This window comes from Naegleria fowleri (assembly GCF_008403515.1).
Source record: "Naegleria fowleri strain ATCC 30894 chromosome Unknown tig74, whole genome shotgun sequence".
Lineage (NCBI taxonomy): Eukaryota > Heterolobosea > Eutetramitea > Acrasida > Naegleriidae > Naegleria > Naegleria fowleri.
In genome coordinates, this window is record NW_025408006.1 from 351,727 (window position 1) to 377,409 (window position 25,683).

At 36.8% G+C, this 25,683-nt stretch overlaps 12 protein-coding genes across 12 annotated transcripts; 7 read left to right on the forward strand and 5 right to left on the reverse strand.

Annotated features, from left to right (window-relative positions):
• Positions 1-12: 12 nt before the first annotated feature.
• On the reverse strand, positions 13-2,058 carry FDP41_009989 (uncharacterized protein; the record flags this gene model as incomplete). The annotated part of the gene is made up of 1 exon (XM_044714006.1): positions 13-2,058. The coding sequence occupies one exon, from the start codon at positions 2,056-2,058 to the stop codon at positions 13-15; it is 2,046 nt and encodes a 681-aa protein (XP_044556482.1).
• Positions 2,059-2,427: 369 nt separating this feature from the next.
• On the reverse strand, positions 2,428-3,132 carry FDP41_009990 (uncharacterized protein; the record flags this gene model as incomplete). Its single annotated transcript, XM_044714008.1, has 1 exon — positions 2,428-3,132. One exon carries the CDS (start codon positions 3,130-3,132, stop codon positions 2,428-2,430), a length of 705 nt encoding a protein of 234 aa, XP_044556483.1.
• A 271-nt stretch (positions 3,133-3,403) lies between these two features.
• FDP41_009991 (uncharacterized protein) lies at positions 3,404-5,126 on the forward strand (the record flags this gene model as incomplete). Its single annotated transcript, XM_044714009.1, has 2 exons — positions 3,404-4,736; positions 4,789-5,126. 2 exons carry the CDS (start codon positions 3,404-3,406, stop codon positions 5,124-5,126), a joined length of 1,671 nt encoding a protein of 556 aa, XP_044556484.1.
• A 56-nt stretch (positions 5,127-5,182) lies between these two features.
• Positions 5,183-6,106, forward strand: FDP41_009992 (uncharacterized protein; the record flags this gene model as incomplete). Its single annotated transcript, XM_044714010.1, has 3 exons — positions 5,183-5,242; positions 5,376-5,617; positions 5,704-6,106. 3 exons carry the CDS (start codon positions 5,183-5,185, stop codon positions 6,104-6,106), a joined length of 705 nt encoding a protein of 234 aa, XP_044556485.1.
• Positions 6,107-6,179: 73 nt separating this feature from the next.
• Positions 6,180-8,551, forward strand: FDP41_009993 (uncharacterized protein; the record flags this gene model as incomplete). Its single annotated transcript, XM_044714011.1, has 3 exons — positions 6,180-7,805; positions 7,858-8,225; positions 8,275-8,551. The coding sequence occupies 3 exons, from the start codon at positions 6,180-6,182 to the stop codon at positions 8,549-8,551; spliced, it is 2,271 nt and encodes a 756-aa protein (XP_044556486.1).
• A 44-nt stretch (positions 8,552-8,595) lies between these two features.
• Positions 8,596-9,747, reverse strand: FDP41_009994 (uncharacterized protein; the record flags this gene model as incomplete). The annotated part of the gene is made up of 1 exon (XM_044714012.1): positions 8,596-9,747. The coding sequence occupies one exon, from the start codon at positions 9,745-9,747 to the stop codon at positions 8,596-8,598; it is 1,152 nt and encodes a 383-aa protein (XP_044556487.1).
• Positions 9,748-10,529: 782 nt separating this feature from the next.
• On the forward strand, positions 10,530-14,134 carry FDP41_009995 (uncharacterized protein; the record flags this gene model as incomplete). Its single annotated transcript, XM_044714013.1, has 2 exons — positions 10,530-10,893; positions 10,947-14,134. The coding sequence occupies 2 exons, from the start codon at positions 10,530-10,532 to the stop codon at positions 14,132-14,134; spliced, it is 3,552 nt and encodes a 1,183-aa protein (XP_044556488.1).
• Positions 14,135-14,167: 33 nt separating this feature from the next.
• On the reverse strand, positions 14,168-19,416 carry FDP41_009996 (uncharacterized protein; the record flags this gene model as incomplete). The annotated part of the gene is made up of 8 exons (XM_044714014.1): positions 14,168-14,600; positions 14,658-14,831; positions 14,883-15,070; positions 15,130-15,542; positions 15,597-16,896; positions 16,941-18,678; positions 18,732-19,089; positions 19,140-19,416. 8 exons carry the CDS (start codon positions 19,414-19,416, stop codon positions 14,168-14,170), a joined length of 4,881 nt encoding a protein of 1,626 aa, XP_044556489.1.
• A 607-nt stretch (positions 19,417-20,023) lies between these two features.
• Positions 20,024-21,073, forward strand: FDP41_009997 (uncharacterized protein; the record flags this gene model as incomplete). Its single annotated transcript, XM_044714015.1, has 1 exon — positions 20,024-21,073. One exon carries the CDS (start codon positions 20,024-20,026, stop codon positions 21,071-21,073), a length of 1,050 nt encoding a protein of 349 aa, XP_044556490.1.
• Positions 21,074-21,115: 42 nt separating this feature from the next.
• Positions 21,116-24,369, reverse strand: FDP41_009998 (uncharacterized protein; the record flags this gene model as incomplete). Its single annotated transcript, XM_044714016.1, has 2 exons — positions 21,116-23,503; positions 23,557-24,369. 2 exons carry the CDS (start codon positions 24,367-24,369, stop codon positions 21,116-21,118), a joined length of 3,201 nt encoding a protein of 1,066 aa, XP_044556491.1.
• Positions 24,370-24,522: 153 nt separating this feature from the next.
• FDP41_009999 (uncharacterized protein) lies at positions 24,523-24,954 on the forward strand (the record flags this gene model as incomplete). The annotated part of the gene is made up of 1 exon (XM_044714017.1): positions 24,523-24,954. The coding sequence occupies one exon, from the start codon at positions 24,523-24,525 to the stop codon at positions 24,952-24,954; it is 432 nt and encodes a 143-aa protein (XP_044556492.1).
• Positions 24,955-25,076: 122 nt separating this feature from the next.
• Positions 25,077-25,575, forward strand: FDP41_010000 (uncharacterized protein; the record flags this gene model as incomplete). The annotated part of the gene is made up of 2 exons (XM_044700252.1): positions 25,077-25,330; positions 25,428-25,575. The coding sequence occupies 2 exons, from the start codon at positions 25,077-25,079 to the stop codon at positions 25,573-25,575; spliced, it is 402 nt and encodes a 133-aa protein (XP_044556493.1).
• Between the last annotated feature and the right edge of the window lie 108 nt (positions 25,576-25,683).

Below are 25,683 nucleotides of genomic sequence, written 5' to 3' on the forward strand. Positions count from 1 at the left end.
GATTTGAAGATTTTATTCTGACAAATGATCAAAGGTACTTTGTGATTCATTTCTTTTCTGCCTTATTTTGTCTCTTGCTTTGCTGGCCTTCTTGCTAAACCTGTTTTTCAGCTTTGAAAGCAACACCATTCTGTCCATGACCTTCATCTCTCGACCAAGTGTAATAGCTGTTGCAATTTCTTGTTCAGTTGATTGCACAATCTTGTCCACTTGAGTCTCCAATGGCCATGTTCCATCCATAGTGATCCAAGGATGTTCCTTAATTTCCTTAATAGTTATTCTTTTTTGCCACTCTTTACAAAACAGTCTTGTCAATAGGTGTTTTAGATTTGGGCTTGCCTCTTCTGGAATATCTGGCTCGTCGTTCATAATGGAATTATACATTCCAACTATATTACATCCAATAAACGGTAGCTTTCCGAACGCAAGAACAAACAGTGTCACGCCAGAAGCCCAAATATCTGATGCATAGCCATTGTATGATCCAACATTACATGCCTCGGGAGAAAGAAACGCAGGTGTTCCGGGTGCTGTGTTAAACATTACGTTGTCTCCTTCAAGGATTGTGCTTACTCCAAAATCTGTAATTTTAAGTCTATCTTCATTTGTAATCAAAATATTTTCTGGCTTGATGTCTCTATGTACAATCTTATTTTCATGCAAGTATTCAAGCCCGCAGATTAAGTCTCTGAAATACTTTCTGCAAGCATTTTCAGAAAATGGTTCTCTATCTGTTTTTTCAAACGAAAGAAGTTTCATCAGACACCCTCGTTCAATATATTCGAAAACAAGGAAAAGCTTATCTGTTTTTGGATCGTCAATAACTTCATACAGTTCTACCACATTAGGATGAGACACTTTTTTCAAAATGGCAACCTCTTTCATGAGAGAAATTAAATCGTCTCCGCTTTTCATTGGTCGTCCTAGCCGGTCCTTTTTTTTGGCATCTTTGAAACATGACTTGTTGATTATTTTCATGGCAACAAGCTCGTTGTTGTCACTTCTTCTACAAAGCTTGACCTTTCCGTGCATGCCTTTTCCAATCTTCTTTATGACGATATATTCGTTGACAAACTTTTTTCCATCCTTGTCATAACCTGTAGAAACAGTCTTTGTGAAGTGAACCTCTCTTGTTTTGGGCGAGCCAGAAGATCCTTCGGAGCTTCCAGATCTTCCAGAGCCGTCTGAATCAGATGTTGGACTTAGTGCACCATTGTGTCCTAGATTCAACGACTTTTCTAATTCTTGTTTTGCAACATCCTTTTCCGCCTCTTTTTCAGATTCGTTCTTATCTTCGTCGTCAGAAACTTCTTTCGTTTCCAGCAACGTTTTTTCTGAAAGCAACGATCGTTTTGACTCGGCCATAATAAGTGATCTTTTTGAAGCTTTGTGTGCATCCTTAACGTCCTCTTTCGGTTCATTAATTTCCGAGTCTAAACTTCGAACCATTTTCGCTTCGTTTGATCTTTTTCGACGAAGTTTTCTAGAGCCGGAGTGATTTATCGATCTTGACGAAGAACGGACCTGAATATTGTAATCTTCCTCATTAGAAGAGGAATCATCTCCCTCAATTCTTTTTCCTATTGCAAGATCATCTTTCGTTAGAGAGAATGAGCTTGCTTGCTGTATAGTGTTTTGTGACCAAAATCGTCTGAGCTCTGTCGTTTCTGTTTGAACACCGATTTCCATTGGCAATCCTCGTTGTTGAAGAAGCTGCAGAAATCTCAATTGCTCCGACGTGATTAATACAAGTATGTTGTCCAGATCCTTGTTTGATGGGCGTTCATTAAGATATTGTTGTAAATTGATGATGGTGGCATTCTTCCACCGATCTGGAATTGCAGAATTTGAGAAGGATTGTAAATACCTAGTATTAAACGATGGTGTTGTACTTGTTAGACCTAGCATATTCGGTGGTATGGAGGATGTATTTGTACTGTTCAGTTTTGAGGTATCACTAACCTCGGAAAAGCTTTCATCATCGGCATGGTAGGCATCCTGATGATGAACATCAGGTGCAACCTTATGAGAAGAGTTTGGCGAGCAGATCTGTCCCATGATGATGGCCCTACCTCTATCCTCGTGTTTGATGTTATGTTATTGAATTCTCAAAGGAATCTATACCCTCCTCCTCCTCAATAATGTTTTCAGGTTCGGTTGAAGTTGCTGTACAGAGTTCAAAGGCGGGCAAGGATGATTTTTTTAAGGCCTTAGTTCGCTGTTTTTCGCTGTTGTTGGAGCGCAACAAATTTCATCAGAAAAGATCTTCAAGATTCTTTAAGAAAGCCCTAAAAAGAAAAACAAGTTTTCAATTGATTGATTTCAATTCAACTTTGTGAGTTTTATCAACAATCTTAAATGTACATGGTTTGACAAATCGTGTTAAAAGTATTATAAATATATTTTGTGATGATGACGACATACGCATTATTCAACTTCTCCCAAATAATCTTTCACTTCAGCAGGTGTTAATACACGGAAGAGCTTGTCTTTACCAACAACTCCAATCTCAATATTCTTGTTATTGATTTGTCCATCGAATCCTTCTTTAAGTGTTAAAATGGCGGTGTGAATAGCATCTTCAAGTTCAATATCACTTGAATAACGCTTTTCCAAAAATGTGTTTGCATTGACCATGTTCTTGCCAATTGCTGATGCTTTCCAAGCCCAGTATGATCCACTAGGATCTACTTGATATAAATGTGGTCCTGTGTCGTCATAACCTGCAATTAATAAGCTTACACCAAATGGTCTAACACCACCGGTTTGGGTGTATTCTTGCATTACAGAGGCGAGATGTTTCACCAATTGAGAGACAGGAATACGTTCCTTGTAAATTCTATAATATTCTTCAGCATGTTTTCTGCCTTGTTTTGCAAGAACACGTGAATCAGGACCCATTCCACTGTACACCATTCCGATATGATCAGTCAAAGGAATGACCTTTTGAAGAGAAGTATGATCCACCAAAGGCGATGGTAGCTTCTTTTCCGTAGCGACCACCACACCATTGGTAGCTTTTATTGCGAGTGATGTACTTCCGGCCAATACAGCGTTAAGGGCATACTCGATCTGCACAAGTTTTCCGGAAGGTGAGAATGTTGTCAATGAGAAGGATGTATCGGTGGACATTTTTTTTAAAAAATAAAACTTCCTATTAATAGCTTGATTTTGCGATTGGAAACAACAATCAATGATACTGAGGATACCTTTGAATACAAAGAATCAGAACAAGAATTAGAGTTGCAGCAAATTTTCTCAGTTGATGGAAAGCCAGAATTACTTTTCACAATTCTGCCTTATTGCGATTAAATTATATAACGAAAAGCTTATTTCTTCTTCAGTTCGTATCCATTTTCAAGTTTGAGGACAATGAGATTCAGAGATAAAAAATTCAACCGAAATGAGCAACATCGTCGTTTCTTCTAAACCAAGCTCCACCACTTCGACAGCTGATGCCGCTATCTCTTCTGATTCAAATTCTCGGAGCAAACACGATCATCAACATAGCCCCAGTATGGAGCATGGAGGAATCATAGACTTGCTGTGTACGAATACAAGTAATGATTATCGTCATGAAGAGGAAAACGAAGATGTTGATTTGTTGTTGGGAGAAAACATTAAACATAATAACGGAAGAAATAGCTCGGTAAAGAGAAAGAAAACTCGTCTAACCGATGCAGAAACAAAAAAGAGAAAAATACAATCAACGGAAAACAATTATGAAAGTGCTGATGATACTAGTAGTGAGCATCAGGAAGAGTTTGAAAGAGGAAATGCTACGAGTCCGAGTGAGCTGGACCTAAGCGAAAAAAAGAAGTCTCGTAGTGCGGCAAATTCACCATGTTTAAAAGACCACAAATATGTTCGAACCACGAAAACATCTCCCAAAAACAAAACAGACTCTCTCAAACTAATACATTTATCACTACCAGTATATAACGGCCATCATCACAAAAATAGTAATAATTATTCTAGCGACAAAACAAAAACATACTCATTAGAATCAACAGGAACAAGCCAGTCCCATGACGTGGTTGCTCCTAAATCTAAGAATCCTGAAGAGGATACCCCCTCTTCAAGCAAAATGGTTGTCATTTCAATTATTTTTATTTTCACAGCTCTTGTGTATATTATGTTCAAGTACAATCAAATGCATACGCAAATTGAATCCATGGGCACTACTACAGCTCCATTACCAGAAGATCAAAGAAAAGTTTTTGAAAATATTCTTCAAAACCAAATTTCAGACTCCCAAAAGCAATTCTTAGATTTGATGAACATCAAATTATCAGATCTAGAAAAGAGAGTTAACATTGAATTTGAGAAAAATATGAACAATAATATTTTGTCAATTAATATGAAGAATCAAAAGGATTTGGAAAACATTAAGGATCTAGTACTGAACAAAATATTTTCAGAGATCGACAAAGTGTTAGAAAACAGACTTGGCCCAATCATAGAAAGTCATAGAGAAGATGTTGTTAAACTTAAGGAGGAGATAGACAATATTTTTCCTTCTGTGAAATCATTGATCGATGATTCACTTTCCAAATACGCTGCAGATAAGATTGGACTTGCTGATTATGCATTGAGCTCGTTGGGTAGCAAAGTTGTCGAGCACTCTCCCACTTACAACCCCTCATCAGGATTTTGGCCTCTGTTTTCTTCTATCAAACGGCCTGATATTATTTTGACAACGGATACAACGATTGGAAATTGCTGGCCCATGAAAGGTATGTATTTCTCTAATTAAACTCTCGCTAACATGATCGTGAAACCATTTAGGAGGTTCTGGATTCGTAGTAATTGAACTAGCTAGTCCTATAATACCAACAGCGTTTTCCATCGACCATGTTCCACGATCATTGACTCCTAATTTCTCATCAGCTCCTAGACAATTTACTGTGTTTGCCTATGAAAGTAGCACTTCTCTCGCAAAGTTGCACACGTTCGAGTATGACATTAAGGGTCCAGCGACACAAACATTCTACATTGTAGAAAAAGTTACGAGAAAGTATCAGAGATTTAGATTCCAAATTAGCTCTAACTATGGAAACCATCTCTATACATGTTTGTACAGATTACGAATTCACGGTGAGTCAGGAAATTATTTGCTCAATTAATGAGCAGAGTAAAGTGAAGGATTAGTTTTCGTTCTCCAGTTGATCCTAAACAAAAAATGACAGAGACAACTTCTGCTGACAAGACATTTGCTGCCGGCCTGATGCGTATTCTAGAGGTTTGTGTTGATCATCAGTCTGTAGGAAAGAATGTGGACTAAATACACATTCGTATTCGACTTTATTTCAACGTCATCATCGTGAATTTAATTTGTTATCGGAACCGTCATTTTCTGTTTTGGTTGTCATCAGCCAATCACAACCGAATACGACCATCAAATACGAGAAATTCAACTCAGTCAAACCAAACTTGCAGAACAGATTGACAATCTTTCTAAGAAACTTGATCAATGCAAAGAAGATGCACAATTTATAAACGTTACTCCCTACTTGCAGAAATTAGCAAACTCACGGAAGAAAGTCATTAACATTTCCACCACTCTTGGACACATTTCGGATCGCTTGAATAGACTCAACAAGCTTGCCAAACAAAAGTATGTTGATATTCTCTGTTGTTAATCGTGAGATGAATTATTATTTCATCAATGAATTCACCAATCACACAATAACAAACCAAAAGGTATCCAGAGCTCGAACAACTCAGACAACAACGAGAGCGAATGAAGCAACAAACAACACCCACCACTCCTAAATTATCATCCCAACCACAAACAGAGATTTTCAATCCTTCCTCATCGATCACAACACCATCATCAGAAAACACAGAACCTTCATCGGCATCATCATCAGCTTCCAGTCTTCAGCAAAATCCACCAACAACTACTGTTCCTTCAAGCCGTAATGAACAGCAAGTGGAGGCATGGTCTCTGACCGAACAAGATAGTAGTAATCCAAGAAACGAATCACCACAAGAAGAGCAACAACAAGAAACATCTTCATCACAACAACAAGAACAACACGAGGTGGAACAAACACCATCACCAACCAATAATGATACCCAAGGTGGTGATGATCATCAATAAAAATCCTACGCGCCAAAACTCGATTACAATTCATATTGACAATTCTGCAGTTGATAAAACTCTTTAAAAAATTATGCAAAACAACACTCAAAAGCTCAAGTCCGTACAACAACTTCGTGAAAATCAACCCTACAATGGAGTATTGCTGGAGTGTATCCCCAGTCCTGTTGTATTTGAAAATTATGATGAGTTTGGACAATATGAAATGATTGTAGAGGTGTTGAATCGGTCTGCAATTCCGACTGCTATTAGATTGAAAAATCATTCAAATAAGTTTTTCAAAGTGAAACGGGTCGATGCAAGTGAGGGAAAAATAGCTCCGGGTTTATCAGCCAAGATCTTGGTTACATTTCATCCGGATTCTTTGTTGGATTATACTGAACAAATATCAATAATTAGTGCTTCAAAGGATGAGATAATACTTCCGTTACTGGGACGAAGAAAACGCCCTCTTTTAACGCTCCCAAGAATAATTAATATAGGACACTGTTTTATTGGGACCGAAATTAGTAAGGAAATCAAATGTAAAAACGCGGGAGGAAAAGGAAAATTCTTATTTCAAAAATGCTTTGATCCAACAACAAACATTCGATTTTTATTTTCTTCCCTTAACGAAGTTGATCATTCACAAATAATTGAACTCTCACCGTTTCTAATATCTCCAAAATACTTCTCTCTGGAAGGAAATGAAGAAATACCTATAACGATAACATTTAGGCCAGAAGCGGTTGGAGATCATGATCAATCTCTATTCGTTATTTTTGATAACGAACAAATTTTCGAAATTAAGATCCGTGGAATTGGACAATATCCAAATATTGAGCTATGTGCAATTTCAAATATTGCGAATTTTGATAGAAAAAGCCATCCGTCGTTGTTATGCTTTGATAATATCTATCCTTTTCAGAAATCTCCTCCCCAATATCTAACTCATTATAATGACAGCGATATTGAAGTTGAGTTTGAATGGAGATATATCAATGAGTACACAGATGTTCCTGTACAAACACAGAGCTTGAACTTGCCCTTTTCAGTTAAGCCTAGCAGTGGTAAAATTGGCCCAAGGCAGCACATCAATTTTGAGGTTAGATTTACTCCTAGAGAATTAGGAATATATTCTGGTTACTTTATCCTTTTCTTGAACAATGTTCCAATTCCAGCTTCTTGCGATCACCCTTTCTTTTATTATTACAAAGCAGGGTTCTCTTGGTTCAAAAATAGTATTTTGAATTCATTAACGACGTCAGACCCTTTGAAATATTTCACAAGCTACGAAGTTGATGTTAACTCAATCGAGGAGGAGCAGAGACAAACAGTATTTGGGGCTGAAAAAATTGATGTTATTGGAAGTATTCCTGTATTTCATTGCCGAGTTCATGGCGACACCTCAAAGCTTGATGTGACAGTGAGTCCGCCCATTGTTGATTTCAGTAACAGTTTAGAAGTGGGTGCGGTCGTTGAAAAGGATCTTATCCTCACAAATAATTCGGAGTTTGAGGCAAGGTTTAAATGGCTGATTGACGTTAACGAGGACGATGGCCTTATCATTGACTTTGTTCCACCATCTGGTTCCTTACTTCCAAAACAAAGGAATTCTGTTAAATTACTGCTCAAGTGTGATAGATATCAATCATTCGAGAAAAGTTGTCTATGTGAAATTGAGAATTCAGACAGTATTGAATTTTGTATTAGAGGAGGTGTAAGTAATTTGTCATATAGTTGTTTACGATATATTCTTCAACCCCAAATAGACAAAGCCACAAACCCTAAGAGTTGACACTCCATGTATTGACTTTGGAATTGTGGAAACGAACAAAATTGTAACGGATTGTATTCAGCTTACAAACACTTCTCAACAAGATTTGTTTTGGGAGCTAGCCACAGTGGAAAATGATGCTATAACCTGCTCTCCAAAGCTTGGACTGTTGAGAGTTGGAGAGTCTGTTCTAGTGAATGTTTCTATTGAATCCTTACATCCTCAAATCATCAAACATTCTTTAGCGTTTAAGGTTAGAGATGGGCCCCCTCAATTTGTCGACGTGCATGCTGATGTGCAAGAGCCGAAAGTAATTTTGGAGAAATATTACTTTGATTTGGGAAATAGCATCAAGGTGGGAGAGTAAGTATTAATGTTGTATTAACATTCGAGTTTGAGCTTTATATTACAGTGAGGTTGAGATAAAAATTCATATGAAGAACATTTCACAGATAAGAGTAGAGTATTGTTGGTACGATTTGGGTCAAATTGCTGCAGATTCAAGAGGATATGAAATACGACTGGAAAATGAAAAGGGAGAATTGCTACCAGAAGCGGAAGGTTATACAACCGTGATTTTGAAAGCATTATCACCAACACCAAATCTGGAAGAAGTGTTTCCTTGCTTTCTACAGGATGATAAAACAAAATTCATGGGAATTAAGGTAATAGGAAGTATAATTGAATAACATAAATGAGTGAAAAGGATACAATCATGTATCCTAATCAATTGTTATAACTCATTAGGCCTTGGTAAGACTTCAAATGGGAACGGTGAAATATATTGGCCTTGAATGATAAGACTGTCCTCATGATTATACCAATAACTGTTAGAAGACTTAGTAGGTGGATGAAGGGAAGTAGAAATGGAGAAGGAGATGATATAATCACTAGTTTCTAGAGTTTTTTCATCCTTTGTAAGTGAAACTCCAATGAAATCAATTAATGGATGAAGAGCAATGGTAAACAAATCAATACAACAAAATCCCACAAGTATATCATTCCTAGAACTTGGTTCTTTTTCAAAAACTTTGATACTGATATAATTCTTGGTCAAGTCATCGACCATTTGTTTGCTTGGAATAATCAAGTTGTCAAAATGATCAGTTCGGTTCGCTGGCGAATTTTCCAACTCGGACAGATCTCGAATTGAATAACTTGATCTCATCAATGATTTCTTGTTTGTCATGTTGTAAATAAATTCTAAATTGAAATCTTTCCATTCCAAAAATTCATGTTTGGTCATTAACGGTAATTTGTAGGTAAATTCTGTTAATGTAAAGTCTTGAACCATTTCAGCCACAATATACAGTTCCGACTTATTTGATGGTGTGTTGGAGCCTTCTTTGATATTTAGTAATTTAATCTCTCCGATTGAAATATATTTGAAGGGTTTGATTGCCTTCATCGATGTATGCTCTGTTGTTTCTACTGAATATGACGAGTAATAGATAGGGCCATTATTTGCGCTTTGTAATTGTGATTCTATTATATTATTCAATTCATTATCACTATCATCACTATCATCCTTCTGTTCCTGAATTTGTACTTTTTTGTGGTCCTTGTTGTTTTTCTTGTTGGGAGTAGCGTCTAGTGATTTTTTGGGTTCATCCGAATTGCTTGATGATACAGTCTTGTTGTTGTGCTCTGGGGTCTTGTCGATGGATCTTCTAAAACTAAGAAACGATTTTCTCTTCGGAGAGGTACTTTGAGAAATAGGATCTAATGAAGGTCTTGATCCTTCATCATTACTAAGTCTAGTATCGGGTGAGGAAGTTGGAAAGTCTAAACTTGCTCTACCCTGCAGCGTTGCAGCATCTTGGTCCTGTTCTGAAGATGTGTTACTCTTTGATCTCTTCTTCAAACCTAAAAATCCTCGGATCATGTGATGAAATGGTGGTTCTTTCCAAGTTGAACGTTCGTTGCAAAATATGATGAAAATACAAGAGCTCAATGTGATGCTCTTTGATATTCAAACACACACTCTGAAAATAGCTATTTTCAATGATCAGAACAATAGCAATAGTTGAACAACAACAACAACAACAACAACCAATAATAATAATGAAAACGTTATTTTACAACCACTCGCACACTCAAATCTTCTCTGGTGAAAGTGGGATCGTGGTGATGGTTGTTTCCGAACAAGTACTACTACAGTGAAATACAAGTGAGTGAGTGCGTGGGCGAGGTGAGAGAGTTTTTTTTAGGTACTCACAACGGAAAAGGAGCACCTTCGGACTACATTCAGGACCTTCCCAAATTGTTCATTCAAAACCAAACTTCATGGCTCAGGATTTTGATTGGGTTGTCTTCCAAGCAAACCGTGAGCGGATGGAAATAAACAATTCTCTCATCATCATCATAGGAATACCGTATAGGAGGACTGGAGGCTGCAGTTCAATAACGACACATGTGTCACTTCAGACAATCGACCAAGGAACACTCTCGGAAAAGGAGGGGCGAATCCGACGCGGGAATTGAAACGTTTCCCGCCAATTCATGCATGCCAATTACATTTCATCAATTTTCAATTCAGAAAAAACACACTCCTGGCGAATCATCATCATCATTTGAGTCTTCTCGAGAGTATTGTTGCTTTCGCATTGCTACATGTCCGTACACTATAAAAATCGACAAGGAACTACAATGGATGGTTCCGAGGAGATGGATTCCTCTTCGTTCAATCTCAATCACAAAACTCTAAAGAAATTACTTTTAAATTATGGAGAATATCCATCCAAATATCGAATGCTAATATGGAGGTACATGTTGCAACTTCCCGAAAATAAGGAACATTTCGAAGTATTGTATTCGAAAGGAATTCATTTTACTCAATACAGTCTACACCAAAGATATCCAATTAGTAACTCTTCGATCTTTAGAAAAATACAACGAATTATTTCTGCTCTTGCAAACTTATCACCAATTTTTGGAACAGTAGATTACTTACCAGAGGTCTTGTTTCCCTTTCTGAAAGTTTTTAATCAAAGTAGTTGTTCGATTTTTGAGATTATTGCCACATTTTTTGGTAAGTATGAATACTAAATTGTTGGATTGAATGGTCATTATTTTGAGAAACAGTGAATTGGGGAAAAGAGTGGTTTGAATTCTTTCCAAATGCGCCTGTCACAGTTATGAATTATGCCGCTTCTCTTTTACAAATTAGTGACAATCAATTGCTTGAGCATTTTGTTTCGATTGGATTGTCTCCTGAGATTTATGTTTGGTCATTGTTCAAGAGTGTATTTACAGAAGTATTTTCAACAGACATGTGGTTAAAAGCTTTTGATCACATTTTCTCAATGCCTCCTTCTTTCCTTTTTTACTTTATTTGTGCATATTTGAGTTATTTTCGAAAAACATTCTTTCAACTCAAAACGTTGCAAGATTTAGAGGATTTTTTCCATACCATTCATGCTTGTGACTTGGATAAGATTTTACATTCTGCCTATGACATGCATAACTCAACCATTCAGTCTTCCATTCAAAGAGCAATAACCTCTTCCTATGGAGTGTTTACTCCTCTTCAAAAAGGTCAATACGTTCTTGGGTTACGATTCCCAAAACATTCTGTTGATTTTCAAATGAAACAGAGAGAAAAAATTGCAAGAAGTGAAGAAGAAATTGACATTGCAAGAACGAATTATGAATCTCTAAAGAAACACAACACAGAGTTTGAAATAGAACACAGAAATTGGCTCATTCGTCAACGAGCAATTTTAGAAGCAAGCAGAGATCGACAACAACTTGCAGATCAGATCGAAAGAGAACTTTTGGAAGAGAAAGAACGAATAAGACAATTGGAATTACAAGAACGTCTGAAAAATATTGAATTCCTTCAAGAACGAAGGAAAATGTTAGGAGAGATTCAAGAAGCAGAAGCAAATCTATTGTCACAAACTGATCAACGATTAAGCTCTGTTCGTAACGATATTTACAGTGACATCAAACACATGACCACCAACATGCATCTCAATCAAGTCGAGAAGATGGAAGAAAGTAAACGAATGGACTACCAAATGTTTGTCGAGAGATGTCCTCCTGCACATTACACTCCACAACCCACTGCTGCAGGTATTGGAGAAATGATTCATCCTCGACCATCCATTACCTCCTCGGAATGGTATCAAACAACAACTACTGTTCCTCCTCCTCCTCCACAAACAATGTTGAATTCTCCTCCAAATCTTTTAAGTGATGCAACAACAACAGAACCAGTGGTGGTTCCAAATGCATCATCTGCCTCGAACGAGAATGCATCCACTCTTCCTCATTCGAATTTGATTCCATCATCTTCCTCTCCTTCTCAACAACCACAACAACGCTCTCCACAAGCATCAGCAACACTCAGTCATGAGAATCAAACGAATCATTCCGTGAATCGTGTGGAAGCGAATCTTTCAGTGTCACAACCTCCACAACAACCGTCACAACGATTAGAAAGTTCACAAAAAGTTGAAGATTCACAATTAAGCTTTGCTGAAGGTCTTAATGTTCACATGTTAGGAAAAGAAATTTCGAATTTACAAAAAGAACTTGATTCTCTCCATAAAGTAGTGGAAGAGACACATTCAAAGGAACCTCAAAAGAAAGAGTGTAAAGAAAAGAATGAACATTTAAAGAAAAAGAAACCAAAGAAGGAAAAGAAGGACAAATCTTCATCTTCCAAAGAGACAACTAATGATCCAAGTACAGAACAGAAACAACGAATCTCTGAATCTGTTCCACTCTCAAAATCAACATCCAAACATGCGACAGACTCTTCTTCTAAAAAGAAGACGAAAAAGAAGGATATTGTTCGATCAGAAAAGAACTCAGCAGCCACATTGACCCCTACATCTACCTGTGAAATGAGTGTTCAAACGGATACAACGAACACCATCAACAAGAAGAAGAAGAATTCCTCCTCTTCAACAACTAGTGTGACCATGAGAAAAGACAAGAGCAAACCATTGAATGATCTTTCAGAATTGAACATCTCCAGCAGTAGTAGTAGTAGTGGTGGTGGTGGTGACTCTTCAAAAACACATTCCTCTCATCACGAAGAAGAAGACGATTCTAAAATTTCTGAACTTCGAAAATCTCTCTCTCAACAAAAAGCTCATTTGGAAAAATCAGAAGGTGCTTTACAACATATTGAAAATTTAGCTTCATACATTTCACAACAAACTTCAGCAGCAAAAAATAGTGATTCCAATATATCGAGAAGTGTTTCTTCCATTTCAACATTGGATACTTCAAGAACAAGTCAAGTCTATTCAAGATTTGATTATTTGGAAAAAGTCGATCATCGTGTGAATGATTTAATTCAAAAGAAATTTAAAGAATTCATGTCAAAGAGAGGACAAGAAGAAAAGAAAGTCACACCTGGTTCATCTCCATCTTCGATCATGTCTTCTAGTGGTGGTATTGGAAAACAACACTCCCCTCAAAACACCTCTTCTATTCCCTCCAACGCATCAAAGAAAAACTCTTTCGAATCAATGAATGACAAGTCGCTGTCAGGTCATCACATGACTGCTAACAACAACTTGTATGAAGTGGAAGAGAGAAATTTGAGTTATCCAACGACCACAAATACCACAGCTACTACAGCCACCACCATGAACACTACGGCTATGGATCACTCTTCATTTCAAAGGAATGATTCAGGTGTGAAAGGAGCTCTTGAAGAATCCTCAACAAATCGATCTTCCTTCTTGTTAAATGAAACGACAGAGAAAGTTTATTCTTCGGATACATCTTTGTCGGTTCTTTCGAATAAGAGAGTGAGCGGAGGAGTGAGAAATCGAGGAAGTATTTCATCTACTTTTAATCCTAAATTTGAGAGCAAGTACTTGAATTCACCCGAATCTCAGAAATCAGACAATGACACTTCTTCTGATGTGAATTCTCTGTTAAGACACAGCAGTGATTTTGAAACCATTGGTTCCAATCGAGTGAATGTCTCCTCACAACCTTCTTCAGAGAGCAGCAATTCCCTCAATGATTCCTCAATCAATCACACTCTCAAGCCAGCAAACATGCATGGTTACTCTTCGGCGGTCCTCTTGCTGAATGATTCAAGACAAAGCGAGGAAAAACCAAAAACTTCCTCGAGTGTCCTTACGACCATTACATCCTATCCCTCCTTGTCAAGTAGTGTAGAGTCCATTCAATTGAAACCTCAGGACTACTCCTCGTTAGATTTAAGCTTTTTTAGCACCACAAGCAGCAACGATGAGGAGAATGTGACCATTTCCACCTCTTGCTTGATTAGTGATGAATAAAACCGTTTTTATCGCAATAACCAAACACACAATTTATTCTTTAGGCTCTAGTTCAACAGCAGTTGAAGAGGCTGCAACCTCTTGTTTTGGCTCGCGAGGAGAGACAACAATGGACTTGGTCATTGCAACCTTCAAGTCACCACCGCCACCACCATCATTCAGTGTGGGTACTGGAACAGTAATTTCCAATCGTTTGTGATTCTCTTTTTCTCTTGCACTTAATAAAACTTCCTCTTCGGATGGAATTGGAGAGGTATGATGATGAGCTTTTAACACATAGGTCGTCAATGTACCTTTTCCTTTCACCTCAACACCTTTTCTTTCATCAAACTCGAACAAATCATACACTCTTTCATAGGTTTGTCTTGTCACTTGAATTCGTCCAGGAATTCCAGTTGATTCCATCTTGGAGGCAAGAGTCACTGTTTCACCCCATAAATCATAGGCAAATTTCAGAGTACCAATACTGTTACAAGGATTGTGTTAATCGATATGGACTAAAGATGTTGTTGTGTTCACTTACCATCCTGCAATCACTGGACCAGTGTGCATTCCCACTCTAATATTCAGAGTTGATTTCTTCTCCACATTGTAGTCATGAATGACAGAGTACATGTCCATGGCAAATCTGATAACTTTTTCAGGATGGTCTGATTGTTGATTGTGAAGACCTCCAACAGCAAAATAGGCGTCACCACTGCAAATATGTGTTCATATGTATTTCTTCAAATATTCAATAACAACTTACATTGTTTTGATCTTTTCTAAACCATACTTGTTAATACCTTGGTCAAATCCATTAATTAAAGTGTTCAATAGTTGAATCAGATCAATAGCAGACATGCCAGAGGACATTTTGGTAAAGTTGACCATGTCGCTAAAGAGACAGGTTGTGTCGTCCACTTTTTCACTGATATAGGTTTCTCCAGCTTTTAACTATTAATAAGTGTAAAAAATAATTAGTTGCATCAATCTTTGATAATGAAATTACTTACTCTTGCAGCAACTTGTTCAGGAAGAATGTTAAGTAGCAAAGCGTCGCTCTTTTTCTTTTCCTCTTCAATAAGCATGTTGTGCTTTTTCTCAGAAGTAATATCCTTAATAAAAACACTAATAAGGTTATTTTTTTCAAATGAAGAGACACTCATAGAAACTTGTGCAGGGAAAGTAGTTCCATTCTTTCTCTTTGCCTCCAACTCAAACGATTCACCATAACTTCTTGTAGCACTTGCCATGTTACCAATGACGCTTCTTATTTTGTCTGCACTGGCCTCACTAAACAAAAGTAATAAGGATGTTCCCATTAATTCTTCATGCTTATATCCAAGCATGTTCAATGCACTTGGATTTATAATGTCAATAAATCCAGTTCTACTGTTTAGAACGATAGCACCATCAACAGCAGCATCTTTTCAGAAAAATAGGTTACCAATTATTGTTGCAGAACAAAATTATGACCTACCCAAAATGGCTTTTGTTTTTGAAAACTTCTCTCCCTTTGCTTTTTTCTTTAAATCTGTGAGTGAGTAATATAAAATGTAAGCTCTAATCTCATCAAATTGTTCCAGTACGTCATAAGGTATAAAGTTGAACATTCTTCGCAGTTGGTGGTTTTCATTATCAAACCTTCTGGCTTCTAAATATTTAACGTAAGCCAACACTAACAGTAGTATAACGGAAATGCTAGTTGCGAGAGGGCTAAGGATTCGGTTGGGGGTTTTGAATGCATACACATATTGAGTCAAGATTGAGTACATCTTAGAAGAAAAAAGGTCGGAGGTTTCGAATAGCTGATCGTATCTTGCCATTAACTGCTGTTTCGGATAAGTGCCTCTAAAAGCATCTTCATTAAATCTGTCAGCAGCCAAGCTATACGCATCCATAAGTTCGTCCACTCCAATGCATGAAGCTGTATCGTTGGAGGTGCAATTAACCGTTGAAATGATCATGCTGTCAATTGATGATGATACCCCACTGATTCCAGCAAAGTTATTTTGAATTGTTCCATATCTGTAATTTAACCAGTACGCCATGAGGTCTTGAGAGTGTTTGATGATCTCTTTGTGAAATTGGTTCATGTTTGTTCCTAAAATTGATGATTCACCAAATAGATATTCACCCAGTTTGAATTTTTCTCTCTCACATGATTGAAGCACTTTGACACCATCATCAATCTTTATCATGGTGTTATATGACGATTGCATCAAATCTAGGCTCTCATAAAAAAGCAAAGCACTTGCCACAACTGTCACAACAAATAATCCGCCAATTAAAGCAGAAATGGTTCTCTTGGGAGATAGTAAAGACCTTTCTATTTTGACAATTTTGTCCTCTGATCTTTGTTCAAGGTTATGGAAAACTGTTCCAACAATATCTTTTGGAAGTTTAGAAAACAACTTCGTAAGCTTGGAAAGCTGACCCAAATGAATGTATGAGAACACAACAAACACAAAAATAAATAACACGTAAACCACAAGAACTCCTACTAATGTGAAAATAAAGATTTGTTTCTCGTTATTAAGGTAAGAATCGCTTCTTGCAATCAGTGATGAACAAAATTTTTCAAAGGATTCAGTAAGAACAATTCTGTTCATCCAAATATAGAGAAATTCGTAATTCTGGAACATGTTCGTGTAATCTGCAACCTTCCAATTGTAGATTTTGGACACGATTGTCATCAGTTCTCCTGACATGTCAGATATTGAGGCGTTTTTCTTGGTTGATAAAAGTGAAGTTATGTTTCCTGTTTGTAATATTGGAATCTACAAAGAGAATTTACCAAACAACTTGATGACTTAACACTTACGTCAATTGTAAAGACAGGAGCTACAAAATCTTTCATGCTTTCTACAGCAAATTTTTGCTCGTTTACAATGGTTTTAACTTTCTCGGTAATTGACTTGGCAATACTGATTGTTTCCTTGTGTTTCTTGTATTCATCCTGAAAGTAGGCTGTTCCATTTTGATCTGAAATCAGTTGAATCCATCTGACTCCAGACAATGCAAGATAAGTAACTGGTGATATTTGGCAAAAATCATTCACTGTTGCTATTCTCTCTCCATCATTAGAAAGACCTATAGCCATTCCAAGAATTATACATATAACCAAAATTGAAACTACTCCTAGTGATTGAAGAAACAAAAATCTTGCTTTGCTGTTATAAGGCTTGTTAATGGCTGATCTGTAAATAGTTTGTTTGTCTTTCTTTATATCCCCGTACTGGCTCGCAGATTCCAGATTATCAACATCATTTTCATTGGATTCTGTAAATGCATTTAACTTCATATCTTCATCATTTAAACTGACAGGAACAACTTTGTTGGAGTATAATCCTTTCTTTTTGAAATCTTGCCTATCAACAGAAAATCGACGTTTCTTTGAATCTTCTTCTTCCAGTATGTTAGCCTCTTGATAAAATTCTTCAGCAAGCTCGGATTCAAACAAGAACTCTTCAAGGAACTGAGCATAGCTTCTCAGTACCTGAGCGTTGTTATTATAATTAACTAGCAGATTGTTATAGGTAGTAGTGGAATTTTCAATTAATGTGCGCATCATCCTCACAAGATTATACACCTTCTCATTATTTTCTTCATTCGAAACGAAATGTTTCCAAAAGAGCTTTTGATATTGTCTCAATTGTTCTTGCATGTTGGATACTGTATTCAAAATGTGTCTTAGTTCGAGAGAGTTTTTTCCGAGAGATGAATCTGCCTCAATTTCTTTCGTTCTCTGATAGACCAAATATCTTTGAATAATGTTGGTGTTCTTTTTGGCGGCCTTTGCCAATAAATGCAAAGCCAAACTTGAGATATGACCTTCCTCTAATTTGTAAAAAATATACAGTGCTGATATTATCAAATTTGTAGTGTCTAATTCCAATCTTTGGTTGGTTGCTACCTTAATAAAGTTAGATATCAATTCATTGTCGTGCTTCTTTTTGATACAAAATTTCATGTAGTGAAACAAGGCTCTTGGATGAACCAGCTCTTTGACGTTTGAAGAAATAGAAAGCGAATCATTTTTCAATCCGCGAAGTCGCTTCTCGACATATCTATAAATCACTTGAGAGTAAATTTCCACAGCCACAAAACCAACAATAAAGAACACCATAAAAGATCCGAATCCAAGACCAAACAAAAATCCAAGCCCAAGATCGTCTGAATTGGTTGGGTTTGCTTCTATTGAAACAATGCTTGATATTGCAACTCCAACTCTACTGAAAAAAAATCCACCAAATACTGAATTCACAATTCTGTGATGAAATGGAAGATCATAAACTAAATAAGCCAACAAAAAAATGGAAAACGTTAAATACAGAATAGGTCTTGCCAAAAATGCCTGAGGAGGAAGAGCTTGAGAGATAATTAAGTAAATTTGATTAAGTGATACCCATGTTGCCATTAAAAAGGGATTGTCCATGCTTAGCCATGTGTGCTTGTTTACCCAAGTGTCACTCAACAAAATCAATCCTAAAAATGTGAGAGGAACTTGAATTATCATGAACACCAACGATATCACTGCAAATGATCCATTTAGTGGGTTCCTGTTCAAAACAACAGTTTTCAAGTGATATATTGCCTAACGGATTGTACTTACCAACATGCTACTTCTGGAAATCTTCTGAGAGCATACTTGGCCACGCCATCCTCTATTAATCCTTGTTTCGAGTAATCACAGGCCCAAAATGACGTGAGTGAGAAAATGAAAGCTAACCCAAACACGCCAAACAAAATGCATATGGCTCTGACAGTGTTCTTAATTTTTTCCGAATGTTTGCTTCCTCTATGTAAAGCCTTATATGCGAAATATATTGATAACAAGGAAATAATTTCTAAAACAGCCAATATGATGGAAATAGCCAAAAATAATTGATACGGATACCAGTTTGCTCCTAATGTTCGTGGAACTCCAATCACTTTTGCAGCTAATTTACCACTTTCACCCCAATTAAATTCTGTATTATTGTTTAGAATATCAACACAAATACATGTCGTGTCGACATACCTGATTCCCATCCTAGACTTGTTGACTGCCATAGCAGCATTATATTGAAAACGACTACAATCCAATTCGGAACCGGTTTGGGTAGTTTTATGGAAACGAGAAAGAAGAAGGCTACGCTTTCAAACTGGGCCAGCAATGTATTTCCGCCCAAAGCAACCGAGCTTGTTTTTGACTGGTTTGAGCCTTTTGAATACACTGATTCTCCATCGTAGTCAAAGTTGCTAGTGTTGTTGTTGTTGTTCGTTGCGTTTTCTCTGAGAGAGGATATTCTCTCCATGCTTAAGTTCTTTTTGTTGTTTTTTTTAAAGTTGTACGTGATGGGCGGTTAAAAACCGTTTTTGTAAGTCAAGTAGGCGCGGAGCTGGCAGCAAGCGAGTTGAGGTTGGCATAAATTTGGAATGTCAAACAGGATAAGGATCATCTCTCTTACAAAGAAGAGAGTCATCGACAAAGATGAAAATGTTGTATGACCTCTCAAACCTTTGATATTCTCTTTCCATTGACATCCAAACACCTTCCAGCAATGATGAAAATCTTCAATCGTTCATTCCGTTTCGATCTCTCAACGTCAATTCCTTCTCGACACGTTCTTCGTTCATGAATCATGTGTACGGTTGGTGTGTGTGGTAACCTCCTCTCGTCGATGTTTCTAATCGATCCTCCTTCCAATTCAAAATCTATTTCTTCGAATTGGAATTTACCAAAAATAAAACTCAAAAACAAGAAAAAAACTCAACATTGAGGCCTTCAATATTGACTTTTAGATTTTTTTTGTTGAGAACATCAAAATCATTTCATCGATCAACTATAACCACCACCACCATTGATTGACTGGTCAATATAGTCCTAACCACCAAACAAACACTACGTCCTCCTCCTCCAAAATGAGTTACTCTTCAACTAACGAGCAACAAGAAAACTTGATCATCAAGTTGTACCTTTCAAAGGATCATATCCGAAGATTCACTGCAAGTCCATCATCAACGTTGGAAGAAGTGAAAGCCAAAGTGGTTGAATTTTACCGTGAATTAGGACAACAAGAAATCTCCACCGACAAGTTGGATTTACAATATTGTGATAGTGATAATGAATGGGCTATACTCAGAAATGAAGACGATTGGTATTGTTGCAAGGCTATTTGTTCTCCGAATATCAAGATTAGACAAGCCAATATGTGGATGAAGGCTATTTACAATTACAAGACTCACCAACAAGCTTTGGTTCAAAAATTCAACAAGGAAAAGAAGCAACTCATGACAAAAGGACAAGAATTATGTTCTCAAATCAATCAAGAATTGAAAAAGCTTGGATCTAACGAAGAAGTTAAGAAGTTTGAGAAGGCCATTGAAGACTTTTGCACAAATGTTGTTGATTCCATCACTCCTTTGCTTAATAACGCTGCTGAAGCCACCAGTGATTTATTTGAAAGTGCATTCAGAGGAAGACCATCATCAGCAAGTGCATCTTCTTCAACGGATGAACAACAGCCATCGAATGACTTGATCCGAGTGACTGAACACGAAGATCAGGAAGAAGAGAAGGCTTTCGAACAAGCACAACAGCCAGTTCAACCATCCAATCAACAACAGCCAACTCAAACAGAAGAAAACATTATCGAACGATCAGGTTTTATTTGGGTGAACCCAACAAATAGCTCACCAGTTCCAGTGGTTCAACCAAAAGTTGAAGAAGTTCAGCAACCACAAGAGCCTGTAGTCTCTCAACCAACAGTGGTGCAACAAGAAGAACCAGTTGCTGAAGAATCAGTACCAGTTGTTGCTCAACAAGAAGAGGAGCAACCTGCTGTTGACGTGCCCTATGCTGAGCAGCTCAAAATGCTTGAAGTCATGGGCTTCACGGATACCAACAAGAATTTACAATTACTAGACAAGCATAAGGGGAACCTTGCTTTGGTTGTCGATGAATTGTTGTAACTTGTAGAAGAGTCTCAAAATTTGTGAAAATAAATATTGTGTTTAATCAAGATGAAAGACACTTTGTACGACTTGGGCGTGTTTGTCTGAGAAGGTATCCAAAAAGAAAGAAACCAATCTTTGTTTGAGCTCTTCAGTAGCAGCTGAGCTCTTTCCAGAATTTTCCTTTTGCAATTCGTAGAGAATTGTTTCACGAATAAGCTTTTCCTCATCCACAATATTCTTCGCATTGACCATGGCCAATAATTGATACGAAACATAGAATGCAGCTGTATAAATATTGAGCAAAATGTCCAATCTTGTCTGCTCATCTATTCCGCCCTCTCTTTCTCTCCACATACAGTAAATGTCACAAGCGACTCTAAGCCTTTCCAAAAGCTTTTCTTGATGTTCTCTAATAACGTTTGTATCTGAAGGAATGCCACTGTAAACAGATATCATTAATTCTACAGCACCTTGGAACGATTCTTTTGACCAGTTGGGGTTTGGATTTTCTAGAGCAAGATCTGTTGCAAGCTTTTCTTGATAGAATACTAACTTCAGAAAATAGGATGGATCTTGAGCACTGCTTGTATCATCGGATGCCAAAGAAGCGAGCTTTAAAAGTGACAATCTATTTCTCATGGCAATCAAAGCGTCACGCTTTAAAATATTTTTTGAGGGCTCATCTGTAAGTTCAGTCAATGCTTGCTTCACACTTTCCAATTTACCCACTTGAATACCATGAAGCCATCTCAAGTTAGCATCAGATTCAACAACTGCTCCAATCTGTTGTGGATATTTGATGCTCCATTGATATCCAAGTAATTCATGATATCTTTTAGAATCTTTCAAATAGGAAAATAGATAGGTTGAAAAATCATTAAATCTACGAATATAAATCGAGTATTGAGCAATTCTTTCAGATTCTTTCGGATATCTCTCTTCTGTGAGTTGAATCAAATGTTTAAAGTCTTTGTACTTTTCTGCTAAGGTCAAGGCAAATTTTTTAGGAGAAACATCGCCAACATCGTTCTTGTTTTTAAAGGTTGCAATTATAGCATCTCTCTTTTGTTCAAATTGAAGGCTATGGAATTTGGTCTTGTCTTGTTGAGTTAAATCGCGTAAAATAGAAAACAAAAAGTCAGCAATATCAAACATTTGGTTCAGAATATGCGTAGAATTCTGATATTCTCCACTCAGAGAGTCTGCTGACTTTTTGAACTGTTCATAAAAATGATTAACAATTAGATCAGATTTTTCTGAAGTCCATGTACTTGATACATTGCCTAGTCCGAGAGTGGTACGGGCCATTTCTCTAAAACTTCGTATTCCATCGATAAAGCATTGATATACTCTATTCACAAGAGTCACATTACTGGTTTTCTTTGAGACTGTTTGTATCGTGTCAATGAATTCATGTACCTTAGATACCTCAATGTAAAAGTTCTCAACATTTGAGTGTAATTTGCGTTGTTTACAAAGGTTCATTGCTGCGATCAGTATATCAAAATCTTTCTTTTGATAACCCCCAAGTTCATTTTGAAGGTCTCTCAGTTTCATACAAACAACGATTTTCTCTCCATACTCGAATACTTGAAGTAATTCTTGGTTTGATAATTTTTGGAAAATGTTGCAATCCTGTAAGTAAATGATAAATTGCAAATAATCTTCAAGCTTTTTCTGCAAAGTTTTTGAAATTAGAATAGACAGCTTTTCTGAAAAAGCTGAATGATCAATGCTATCAATTGGTATGACCAAGCTACCAGATAGAGGTATACTATCCACCAAAAGCTCACAGGCCTTGACAATAGAGGATGCAATAATATTGAGTGATTCTATTTGAGTATTTCTCTTTCTAAATAATCCTAGGACAATGTTTGCATAACTGATCTCAGGGTCATATTGAGTATTATCCATATCCTTTTGTTCATAGAGTTGTGACTCGTTTGTATTTTTGTCAGACTCTGAGTCACTCATTGGAGAGACTTGTAATAGCGTTAATTCTCCATTTCTACTAATGGTACATATATCAGCTATTGCTATTGATCCTTCACACAATATTTCTGATACTTCAATTTGTTGAATTATTCTGTTTCTCTCTAACACGGACAAGTTTTCAAGAATTGAAACAAATAATTTTTCTTTTTCGAAAACCATCTGACTATTGTTATAGATATACTCATTATTTTCATTATAGTCAACAGAGAGCAGAGTTATAGGGGACTCTACAACAAACTTGTCCATAAACCTGTCATGAATTTGAAGTGGCCATAACAGATAGTTTACAAGGGGAACATGGTTAGAGTCAAAAACTTCTGGAGTACACCAAGACAAAAGATAAATTTTTCCCTGTGGCTCATCATAAGCAAAGTTGATGAGCCGTAACGAGTATTTTTTCATAAAGGACAACTTTTTCAGCTCGCTAAGAATCTCACGTCTCCAGCAAATCTGTCAAATATTTCGTCATTAGTAATGTAAAATGTTTCAAATGTTAAGCTTACCTCTTTGCCTTGTTCTGTGTATTTTGAAAGACATTTTTCTGTTAACATAAAGAAATAATTATCTGAGGACTGAATAGAAATAACAGCTTCGGGTTCGCTGTAAGTTGTAGTAGTTTTGTTCCAGGATGTGAGCCAACTAAATAGACCCTCTGAAGTGTTAGTTGTTGCGTTTTGGGACCCATAAGCTTTTTGTTGAGTTGTAACATCAATCTCTCCATTTGGTAAGCAATGTAACTCGAAGAAATATCCACTTTTTGTTCCAAAATATAAGTGATTATCTTTCGATTGATTTGGAGCAATGCATGTTAAGCAAAGCGAATCATAACAGAAGTTTAGCTTTCTTAACAGATTTCCAATTTCGAATTTAAACTGAGATTCTTCATCTTCCAAACTAATGTCATACCAATATTTGTATTTGCCTTCAGGTGTGCAAAAAAATAGAGAGAAATTTGAAGAATTTGATTGTGATGATGGAACCATCAGCGATACAAAACATTTTCCAGGCACGCTTTCTGATATTGGTACATTCTCCAAACAAAGAGCTTGGCTGGAAGCAGTCAATGCTTTTTTGATTTCCCAGACAAATAATTTATCATTGTCTAAGACCCAAGCCATCCCGTGTTGAATTCCGGCTTTAGAAAAATTCTTCACGTTAGCAGGCAAACCAAATTTTCTTTGTTTTATCTCATACAAAACACTTGAATCATCTTCAGTCATTGATGATGAATCATTGAATTTCGTCTTCTTTGTGCTATTAAACATGACTGCATCATCATCGGAAGATGGAGTTTGATTGCCGTGCAGTCGTTTCATTTTTTCATTCAACAAAAAATTAATTTATTTACGTTGAACAAGAACACAACATTGCATGCAACCCTACTAATTAAACAATACATTAAATTAAACAATTCATTAATCATGTACCGAAATTTAACAAAAGGAGATGTTTTAAGCCTGTACCGAAGGATGCTCAAGCAATCCTCGTTGATACCTTCGCCTCAAAAGAGAGAAAATTTAATACAGGAAATTCGTTCTAATTTTCGGAAGTACAAGCCTCTCAATAATGAAGAGATGATAGAAGAGCTTTGGAAGAAGGCTCTCGATAAATACGGATATATTTGTATGATAACACCCAAGAGAGTACACACGGAAGCACAAAACATTTCTGCCAAAACACAATACGTTAAAGTGGGCGGTGAATGGAAAGATTTAAATCAAGTTACAGCAGATGTCATTCAAAAGCAGGACAAAGCAGTGCATAGTAATTGGGGAAGAGGCAATTTAGATCCGGACCAAGTCAAACGACATGAGTACCTGGTGAGAAGACAACACTTTATGGAAGGGCCACTGGCAGGCTATAAGCCAATCTATGAAAGAAATTGGCTTGCAGACGATTGAAACAAGCACCAACCAAGGACAATTTTGCTCCGAATGTTTTGAAGTAAATTGGCTTGCCAGCAATATGTAGTTTTCGCCATCCTGATGATAAACAACTACAAATAAAGACAACAACAATAAAAATGCAAAACCAACGAGAACGTTTTAAATTGAATCTTGATCCTGCAGAGATTGATGCACTGAGTCCAGAGGAATTGAAACAAAAAGTTCCTAATCAAGCGGATGAGGCTCTCAAACTCAGGCTGAAGAAATACGGAATGAAGCAATGTAAAGTGGAATCCAAGAATTTTGCCGATTGCTCCAAAGACAAATTATTATCAATTGCTGTAAAGTGCAAAGATGAGCTACAAGCACTAACAGATTGTATTACCATTTAGTATGTTTTATTTAGAAATTATTATTGTAGAGTGAATGATGAGTTGCTTACCGAATGTTATTTGATGTTCCTTCATCATCGGAAAATACAACTCCAGTTTAAATGAAGAAAATATGAACAAGATGAGGAGAGCATATCTAAAAGGAGAGCTTGTTAAAAAGCATAACATAACGGACCTGAGAAGTGAGCTAAATCGAAGGTTGGAGGAAAGATCAAAGACAACATCAACAAAGGAAAATATTTAAACACATTCTTCTTCTAGTGGTATTTGTTGATTTAGATGACTCAAAACGTTTCTTGATTGGATGAAAATACAGTGATAAAAGTAAAATAATTTCTGATACTTTTTAGGT